Consider the following 10,538-nt stretch of genomic DNA (forward strand, 5'->3'; position numbering starts at 1 on the left):
AATAAATAAATGAAAAGCATATTTATACAATAAATACAAAAAATAACATCATTAAAATTCCATCTTAAAAAACCTGCAAAAACTTTGTTTTTTTAATACTTAATAGCCAAATTAATTATTTTTCTCTTGAGACAATGAATTTTTAGGATGAAAGAGTTGACATATTTTCAACTTCTGAAGCACAAAATAATGGACAGGCTGTAAATCAATACATGGAATTTTTGTTAATATGGAAAGTATTTTCACTAAATAGAGATTTTTAATAAAATCTATGTAGTTTTGATTGGTTTTACGTGTAAGGTTACACGTCTCACAGCACCGTATTCACCCCCCCCCCCATAAATAAAATACATAACTCCATTTTTTGTAAATAATTATGTTATGTTATGTTATGCGAGTATAGTTCTCCTTTTAGTTCTTTTTTTTTTTAAAAATAAATTAACTTCCATTTCTAGAAAACGTTTACAATAAAGTGGCAGGCAAACGGGCAACAAGCTGCGCCGCTACCCCCTTTTGAATAGCAAAGCCCATCCTACTAAAAACGAAGCTTTGAGACCTAGGAGTTGAAGAGGTTCCGTGTACGACACGCTTGAACCCTACTCAAAAAATTTACAGCCTCTGGAGCCAGGAAACCAAATGTATCAAAAGCAAATGGGAGAAATACATGTTGATTCTCTAAACAAGCTTTCTCGTGTTTAACAACTTTGTCTGATTCAGCCTTTAACGCAGCCTGACCCACAACAAACCCACGGTCCCTGAGCCCAACAAGAGGAGACACTCCTGTAAGATCCACACAAGCGTGTTTCCCCCCTGCCCACCCGAACACAAGAATATCAGTTGGTCGTAAAGTAGACCTCCATTCAAGAGGATCCGTGAGAAAGTTAACCGGGGTCTCCTTTTTAGCAGAAATCCATGTCCGTTTAAGAACAACACACAAAACATCTCTAACTAAATCATCCCTAACAGGGGCCTTCTTTTTTCAAAACTTTTAAGGTAAAATACAGTTTTAAGTATGCCGTTGTGGCATGTTTATTTTCATCTACAAATCCATGTAAACTTTTATATTTTCAAATTCAAGTTTGTTAATGTTAATGCATAAGTGATCGAAGCATAAAACGTATATGTTGTAGAACTAGAAAGATGCTAATCTTGTGTGATAAGCTCATTTTAGAACTTAAGATCTTAATGAGTTTAAGAGATAATCAATTTGTAGAAATTTAAGCATATGTTAACCAACCCACTTTACATCCTCTTTTCAATTATTTTGTCCGGAGTTGCTCCACTAACGTTTCTCTTAACCAAAAGAAACCACTTATACACCATGTCCATGTTTTTTTTGTTCAAGGACTATGATCACCTTAGGCTGAGGGTAGTGGGGGGTGATCGGGGGTGCGGCCGCCTACGTGGCTCGCGAACACCGCTACACCCCTCAGGTGATCGGGGGTGCGGTTGGCCGCCGTGGCTGGAACCGCGGGGCTAACTAGCCGTTGGGAGGTTTTGGTTTTTAAAAAAATAGCCGTTGGGCTATTTTAATTTGTTTTTTTTACAAACTCATTATAAATAACTACCACATTTTATAACAATAACACACCATTCTCACTACATTTCTCACTAATAATTTAAGAATCTATCAAGTTACAAACTATGTCGGGTTGGGGTTACGGTAATATCAACATCAACGACACTCAATTTCCCGAGGGATTGAACTACATGGACGACGAATCGTTTCAAGAGTTCATTGAGATGTCACAACCCGGTTATTCGGTCCCGAAAACGCAACCGGAGCCGGCAAAACGATCCCACAAAAAAAGGGAAGAAGACCGGCGAAGCGGATGGTCCTTCGGAACCGGAGAAGCGGAAGTCTACTCCGTGGTCTAAAGAAGAGAAGCTTGCGTTGGCGAAAGCTTGGATTGAAATATCCCAAGATCGGAACACGGGTAAATTATTTCGTGAATTTTATTGTTTAATATATCTTTTAAGTTTTGTGTGTACTTATTACATTTTTTGTTATTTGAAGCCGACTTTCAAAAAGCTAGAGTTTTTTGGGCCAAGGTTCGGGAATGTTTTTATGATCAAGTGGGGAGTAGGGCTCGTACCGATAATATGATATCGGGTCGGTGGACCGATACTCGTAAATATGTAGGATTGTTTACCAACATACATAACTGCAATGCTAACCGAATGCGGCTGAGTGGGTCCGATGATCTCGTGGTTTACCAATTCACATGTGAAGAATGGAAACAAGAGGTGCTGAGGAGGTACGGGGTGGTGAAGACGTTTGACGAGGGCTACTTGTGGGAGGTGTTAAGAAATTGCTCGAAATGGATTGAACTATGTGCGGAGGACCTGGGCGATGGGGCAAAACGTACAAAAACTAGTGCGTCCGGCACATACGTCTCTTCGAGCGGGTCGGAGAATCAAATTAACTTCGACCTAAACTTGTCCGAAGGTCATTTGAAAGACCAAGGTTGTAGCCACCCTCCGGTAGGGATCGTGGGAAAAAACGGTTGTTGATGGCGACTATAAAAAAGAAATTAAGGAATTGTCAAGTGGTCTCCTCTCGATTGGTGAAACTCGACACAAAAGAAACCGTTTCAAGAGTTTGGCTTTTCTAGCCAAAGACTTTAGCCATCTACCGCTATACGACCAAGCGCTAATGGAGGAAGAAAAAGAACGTATTCGGAAGGAATTGACAACACAAAAATAAAAGCGCTATTTATATGTATTTTTTTATTTTCCTTTTTATTTTTCTTTTTATTTTCCTTTTTATATATATTTTAATGAAGTATTTTAATTTATATTTGTGTGTATAACAAAAAAAATAATAAATAAAAAAAATCAATCAAGCCCCTGATCACCTAGACCACTACACCCTCTGAGGCTTAGTTGAGGGGTTGATCTTGTGCCACATCAACGCCTACGTGGCGCAAATATATTGGATCACTTGGGCTCAACCAAGCCCCACTACCCTTAGCCTTATACAAATATGTCATTAATCCAAAGGGATCAAGGTAGTGATTACCTAGCTCACACATCACCGGACATGGATGATATCCCCTTGGAAACTAATAACCAGAAGTCTAGAACAACATCAATGTAAACCAGACAATGATAAAATAAAAAAATGAAAGGTAAAAAACACATTCTCTTTTTATTTTTGTTTAATCTTGATTTCTCTTAAAAATACATGAATGAACGGAAATTTGTTTTACAAGTACAATTATCATTTATTTTATATCATGTGAATATCGTTCAAAGGGTATACTTATCGTTGGTATCGAGATGTTAAGAAAACCGTTGACTCAAAAGTCATGAGGATTCAAACCTATTGTAAACAAATGTGTAAATTTATGGACGTGTGACTATTTTATTCAAAAAAATAAAATAAATAAAAGAATGTCAAAATATAATTAACGATATGAAACAGGATAAATTAAACGTTACACGACAAAAAAAATATATATATACATTTTTTCAAAGACGAAATACTCCAATTTTATAAAACGTATGTCGTGAAAAACGGCTGTATACAACATTAATAATGTTAAAACTATTTATAGCACTATCATCAGATCATATGACTTGGAATATTAATAATAAATATTATATTCTTTGTTCTACTAAAACCAATTGCGATTTCCAATATGCTTTGATGAAAATTCAACATTTTTCTTAAGCTTAAATAGTATTATTCTGTTTTGCTTTTTATAGCGATACTATTTAATTTAAAACGTTTGACATGTTTGTTTAAAGGGAATATCTAAATAGTTGAAGCCGGTTCAACCAATTAAATTGAAGTAATAGACCGGTACAAGTACAACTTTGTATAACTTCGATTTTATACTGTTTGGGTTAAAATTTATAGTTTGAAAAACTGTTTTTAACGGTTGGATCGTAGATTTAGGCCGTATAGTGATTTAACTAAAATTGAATATGTAACTGTCACGTAGGCAAGTGGCTTTCAATATTTTTTTAAAATTGAACAAATAAATTAAATTAAGCAAAAAATAAAATAGGTGTGTGTCGTTGCTATTTGCTTACGAAAAAAATTAGGTTCGCAGACTCTCTCTGTTACTAGCTTACCTCTCTCCCGGTTCCCCCCCCCCCCAAAAAAAAAAAAAAAAAACAAAGAAGAAGCCCAAAAGGGTTGATCACGTACCAATGGGTACCAGTTTGACTTGAAAATATAATTTATATTTCTAGTCTAAAATAATATATTTACACGTATACGTTATTGTTTATAAAACAACTATTATTAAATCCGATTGTGTTATGGTGCGCTAAACAACCAACCAAATTAGCGTCCTCAAAAGTTTGTAAAATAAAATCAAAACACGTAAACCTGCAACATGCCTCAACACTTGTACAATCCTATTGATCAACGAACGCTATAATACCCTCACATGCAAAATTTGCTAAATGTTGTTTATCTAATCGCCCTTAAACAACATAACGTCACAACCATTTAATATTTTCCCATAACGTATCCAACACCTTTATATTTCAACATAAAAAAACCTAACGATCATAAATGTAATCAGACCAACACGTGGACCGTCCATTTAGCTAAACACGTATCCACAATGCAACCAAAACTCATATCTCATTTATTTTTAACCATCATACACCGATATAAATATCTGACAACTCCAAGCCTAAACTCAAAAAATAATGTATCAAAGTAAACACGTTAATACAGAAAACCGCCATATTAACCCGAAACAACCCATGGCTAAACTTATCCACCATGTAAACAAAATTAATCCTAATCATTTAACTCCAGCCAATTGGCACCAATTAATTATGAAAATGAGCTAGGTAGAACAAACATATAACAATTATATAAATTATTATAGTACACGTAGACAAAGATATAAAAAAATTATATATATAAATTGCTGAATTCGATATACTCGTGCCCTAAAACCTAAAAAGCTACACTCTTTTTAAAGTGGCAAGTGGAAGATATTCATCGCCACCTCTCTTTCCCATAGGCTGAGTTGCCTCCTTTCTCCGAATACAAGATAATAATAATACCTTCTTTACCCTGTCTTACATATACATACATACAATCATTTGTATCTATCTGTCACCACCATCCATCTCTCTTGTACATCTTTAAACTTAAATCTGCTCTGTTCTGCTCTGAACCCACAAAGTTAACTTCAAGAAAGATGATGCTTTTGTTGTAACTTGTAACACCAATAATTAAAAGGTATTTATATTTTATAGTTTATAGTTTATTATACCTGCTTGACTTTTTATTCTTCTTCATGTTATTGGTTTGTTAAAAGTTGAGTTTTTTATAATCATTTTATGCAACACAATAGATCCCAGGTTTTAGTTTTATGGATCATCTTAAAATTTGGATTTTTGAGTTTTATGGGGTTTGTATCTTATATATGAATATGTTCTAGTGATGTTTATATAAATAGTTTTGATCTTGTTTGACTGGTTTCTTTGACATATGGAAATGTGTTATTTTTGGTATTAAGGGTTTATTTATAGGTTTTATTATCTTGGTATTTGTTTCTTGATGAATTTGACTGTTTTTAATATACAAATAACGCTTTTGAGATATGTGTTATCATATGTAAATAAATCTTTCAGTTTTGGTATCATATTTTTGTTGATGATGTTTTGTTTTTTTGTGTATATATTACAGAGGATCTTGATCAATCAGACATATCACAGAATGCTCATGTGATGGGCAGATGTAACTAGTTCATAAGACATCAAGAGAGTGGTTTTGATTGTGACATCTTGAGTCAAAATCTCAAGACACCAACAGTTTTCACGTGACATTACTTTCTGCCATGAATTTTAGATGCTTCAATTTCCTTGTTCCAAATTATTAGGTGTTGTTGGGTTCAAAATCTTTGATTGATCATCCGGCCGGCCGAAAAATTCAATCTTTTTTGGTTTTAAAGTTTGTGAAATGGAATCCGAGGCGTTAATCGCTAAACCCGTATCCAACATGTCACAAAGATTGTTTCCTGCTGTCGTACCGGTCCTTTTCGTGGCGATTGGTTATGTTGATCCCGGAAAATGGGTTGCAGCCGTCGAAGGTGGGGCCCGTTTCGGGTATGACCTTATGTTACTGATGTTTGTTTTTAGTTTGGCTGCTGTCCTCTGTCAATACCTTTCAGCTTGTATCACTGTGGTCACTGGAAGAGATCTTGCCCAGGTAATTAACTAAATAACTAGTTATTAATTATTATCATTTATTTACACAATAAATTTTTTTTGGATTACGGGTTTAATGAAGTCGCGATCTTTGTTGCTAAATCTGTAGATATGCAGCTCGGAGTACTACACGGTCATGTGTATCTTTTTAGGGATTCAAGCCGAACTATCCATGATTGCTCTCGATCTTTCTATGGTACCGTATATGATTCGTTACATGGATCTTTCTATGCAAATATATAATTTAACATATTTGTAAATGCACCTATTGTGATAGATTTTGGGCATCGCACACGCGCTTCATCTGATGTTTGGCATGAGCTTGTTCACTTGTGTCTTGTTGACTTCTTTGGATGTATTTCTATTCCCTCTTTTCTCCGGTTTGTTGGTATGCCCGGCCCGTTATCTTATTTTCTTGATTCTTTGTATATGAAGTAACGCCTAATTTGGTGTCAAATTGTAATTTACTTCTTGTTTCAGGAGACCGGTAAAGCAAAGTTTATGTGCGTGTACTTGGCAAGCTTCACTTTAGTTTGTTACCTGTTTGGTGTGCTCATGGGTCAACCCGATACATCACTCTCTGTCGGTGGTGGTATGCTAATAACGTTCAGCGGGGAAAGTGTGTTCGCATTGATCAGTCTTCTCGGCGCAAGCATGATGCCTCATCATTTTTATCTTCATTCATCTTTTGTGCAGGTACATGATACTTAAAAGATTTCATTAAATTTACCTGTTCACTTGATTTTTATGATTAATTACGGTTTGGTTTTGTTCTGTTTTCAGCAAATGCAGGGGTCCGAACCGGTTTCAAAAGAGAACGCGTGTCTTGATCATCTTTTTGCTATCTCTGGTGTTTTTAGTGGCATTTTTATGGTGAATTATGTTGTGATGAACTCAGCTGCAAATGTTTTCTACAGTAGTGGACTTGACTTGCTTACTTTTCAAGATGCATTGTCTTTAATGGATCAAGTACATACCTAAACTGTCCTTTTTAAGTAATCACTACCAATCAACATATGATTTAACCTCATAATTATGTGCAGGCATTTAGGAATCTTATTGGACCCTTTGCTTTAATGTTGATCCTCCTGCTTTCAAGTCACACAACTGCGTTGACCTGGAAATTCAGTGGTCAATCCATTGTCCACAACTTCTTTAAACTCAATATCCCTGGCTGGTATCATCACTCCGCAATCAGATTTGTTTCCGTTATTCCTGCATTATTATGTTCATGGCATTCTGGGGCAGAGGGCGCATACCAACTACTAATCTTTACACAAATCCTGACCGCCCTTTTGCTTCCGTCTTCTGTTATCCCTCTTTTCCGGATTGCAACATCAAGATCGGTAATGGGTGCGAATAAAGTTTCAAGCTTTGTCGAGTTTATGGTGCTGATCACGTTTATTGGGATGCTCGGGTTATCAATAATATTTGTTATCGAAATGGTGTTTGGGAGCAGCGATTGGGCGAGTAATATTAGATGGAGTTCTAGCTCTTATACTATGCTTCTCCTCACGGCGTGTGTTTCGTTCTTTATGATCCTTTGGCTTGCTGTTACCCCTTTGAAGTCTGCAAGTTTTGGATCCGATTATGTGGAGGAACCGTTATCCGAATATGACAGAGTTGAAGAATCAGTCGAGTCTTATTCGGTTCCACCGAATTTGAATTTGGTTGAAGAAGTTATGGAATCAGATAAAGGGCTGGCTACTATTGAAGAAAACGCGTCTGAAACTATAGTTTCATCGCCACCGGAGGAATTACCGGTAAAGGTTTCAGCTGGTGAAGATTTGAAGAAAGAAGAACCCGAGTCGATTGAAAGGACATTGAGTATACATGGGAATTCACAGGTTGTGAAAGAGAAAGAGCAAGAGCAGAAAATAATAAACAACACTTTGCAGCCTGAAGAGCTGGTGAAAGTTGTCCCGGAATTGAACCATGTGGTAAGACCGGACGGTCCACCGTCGTTCAAGAGTCTCGGTTTGAAGCATGACGATGTAGGAAGCGGTACTGGGAGTTGGTCGAAGCTAGCGGGATTGGGTCGGGCTGCAAGGCGACAGTTAGCTGCCGTGCTTGATGAATTTTGGGGACAGTTGTTTGATTTTCATGGGGAGCCAACACAAGAAGCGAAAGCGAGAAAACTCGATAAGTTACTAGGAATAGAGTCTAAGGTGAATATGAACTCGAACCCGAATCTGAAACCGAAGGCGTTGAAATTGGATAACAAAAGTTTATTCGACTCTTCAAGGCCGCAGAGCGTGCAAGCCCGAAGCCCGTCTTCGTTATTGTCCACACAAATGCAACTACTGGACGCGTATGCACAACGGTCAAACCTCAATGTGATGGACCCAAGTGAGAAACGGTATCATAGCTTACGGCTCCAGTCGTCTTCCGGTGGTCTAAGAATCCCACAAGATTCTAGTGGGTATGATGATCAGCCTGCTACGGTTCACGGGTATCAAATCAAGTCTTACATGAACCAACTAGACCCGTTGGCTCCTAAATCGCCATCGTTCGGTTCAACCAACTACAAAGCTCCGTATTCCTTAACCAAAGGTCTGCAAAATGGGACCAGTCCGGCTAAGCCACCGGGCTTTCCTGACCCAGTAGTGTCTAGGAACAGCTCAATGCAACCCGAAAGAAGTAATTATAATCACCCGGCTGAAACTCATAGTACGGTTAACGAAAAGAAGTATTACAGCATGCCTGATATATCCGGGCTCTCGCTTCCTCACCGAGATGGATCTCTCGGCCGCAAAATGAATATGTATACGGGCCCAATGTATGGTCCCGGGACTCCTTCGGGTTATGTCAGCCCGTACCAGCTGAGTTCCGGGTCAGACACTTGGTCCATTTGGTCTAGACAACCTTTCGAACAATTTGGTGTAGCCGAAAAGACCAACAACAGTAGGCTGAGTATCAACACTCAAGACACCGGATCCGCAGTTGATTTAGAAGCAAATCTTTTGAAATCTTTGAGACTTTGCATTGTGAAGCTGTTGAAACTTGAGGGGTCTGATTGGTTGTTTCAACAGAACAGCGGTCTTGACGAGGACCTCGTGGACCGTGTAGCCGCTCGGGAGCGGTTTCTTTATGAAGTCGAGAGCGAGGAAGTGAACGGGGCGGCTCACGTGGGTGACCCGGGTATGAAAATCGACCTAGTGACATCCATTCCCAATTGTGGGGAAGGTTGCGTTTGGCGGGCCGATCTAGTCACAAGCTTTGGCGTGTGGTGCATTCATCGGGTTCTCGAGCTTTCACTTATGGAAAGCCGGCCCGAGCTTTGGGGGAAATATACTTATGTTCTTAACCGTCTTCAGGTAATCTTTATATTTAGGATTTTATATTAATAACGACTATACATGTGTTTTAAGGTTTAAGGTTTAGGGTTTTTGACTGTCTGTATATTATTGCAGGGGATAATTGAGCTGGCATTTTCTAAGCCACGGGCCGCAATGAACCCGTGTTTCTGCCTACAACTCCCAAGTTCGTACCAGCAACAACGCACATCTCCACCTAAAACCGCGGCCAGTCTTTTACCGCCAATGGCGAAACAAAGCAAAGGGAAATGCACAACCGCGGGGAGTCTATTGGACATAGTGAAGGATGTGGAGATTGCAATATCGTGTAGGAAAGGGCGGACGGGCACTGCGGCTGGAGACGTGGCGTTCCCGAAAGGAAAAGAGAACCTGGCGTCGGTTCTGAAGCGGTACAAGAGGCGGCTGTCGAGCAAGGTGACAGAAGGTGTTTACAACAAGCCGGTAGGTTATGGAGTGTAACTGACTTAAGTTTTGGTTAGTTGACAAGTTGTGGGATTGAAAAAGAGTAAGAAAACAATGAATGAATGTGTTGGTGTCGTTATGTGATCTGTAAATTTTTTTCTATGGGATACACATTAACGATTATAAACTGAATTGGAAGCAACATTATGCAATCTTTTTACCTTCAGTCTCGGGTTAAAATTAAAACAAATATTTAGTGTAGTATGTGGATGTACATCCTATGTCATCTTCCAAATAATGTCTATCTAGTAGATGGTGACATGATAATATGCTATGAATAGTAATCTTTGTTGAGATCCCAAATTGTATGTTGGATGGATGACCCGAATTTACAAATATATTTAATCCAGAAGTCACATATAACAATATCTATAAGTTGATTACTTTCATGATTTTCTAGAAACTCTTTCTATTAAAAATTGGTATTAACTTAACAAATTTACAAATAACTAATGAGAAATACATATTAATCTTTCTGAAGAGATATGGTCTCACGTCCGAGTTGATCTGGATAAACGATGATCACCAAATGATCAAATTATTATTATTGGAAGGAAAACGCCAAAGGAGACG

At 37.9% G+C, this 10,538-nt stretch overlaps 1 protein-coding gene across 1 annotated transcript; it reads left to right on the forward strand.

Moving 5' to 3' along the window:
• Positions 1 to 5,108: 5,108 nt before the first annotated feature.
• LOC143599402 (ethylene-insensitive protein 2.2-like) lies at positions 5,109 to 10,195 on the forward strand. The gene is made up of 8 exons (XM_077077366.1): positions 5,109 to 5,215; positions 5,666 to 6,187; positions 6,296 to 6,382; positions 6,464 to 6,574; positions 6,667 to 6,882; positions 6,970 to 7,155; positions 7,230 to 9,503; positions 9,600 to 10,195. Exons 2-8 carry the CDS (start codon positions 5,939 to 5,941, stop codon positions 9,960 to 9,962), a joined length of 3,486 nt encoding a protein of 1,161 aa, XP_076933481.1. The 5' UTR covers positions 5,109 to 5,215; positions 5,666 to 5,938; the 3' UTR covers positions 9,963 to 10,195.
• Positions 10,196 to 10,538: the final 343 nt, after the last annotated feature.

This window comes from Bidens hawaiensis, unplaced genomic scaffold (assembly GCF_021521415.1).
Source record: "Bidens hawaiensis isolate Kalapana, Puna unplaced genomic scaffold, B.hawaiensis_p1.1 tig00052138_1, whole genome shotgun sequence".
Taxonomy (NCBI): domain Eukaryota; kingdom Viridiplantae; phylum Streptophyta; class Magnoliopsida; order Asterales; family Asteraceae; genus Bidens; species Bidens hawaiensis.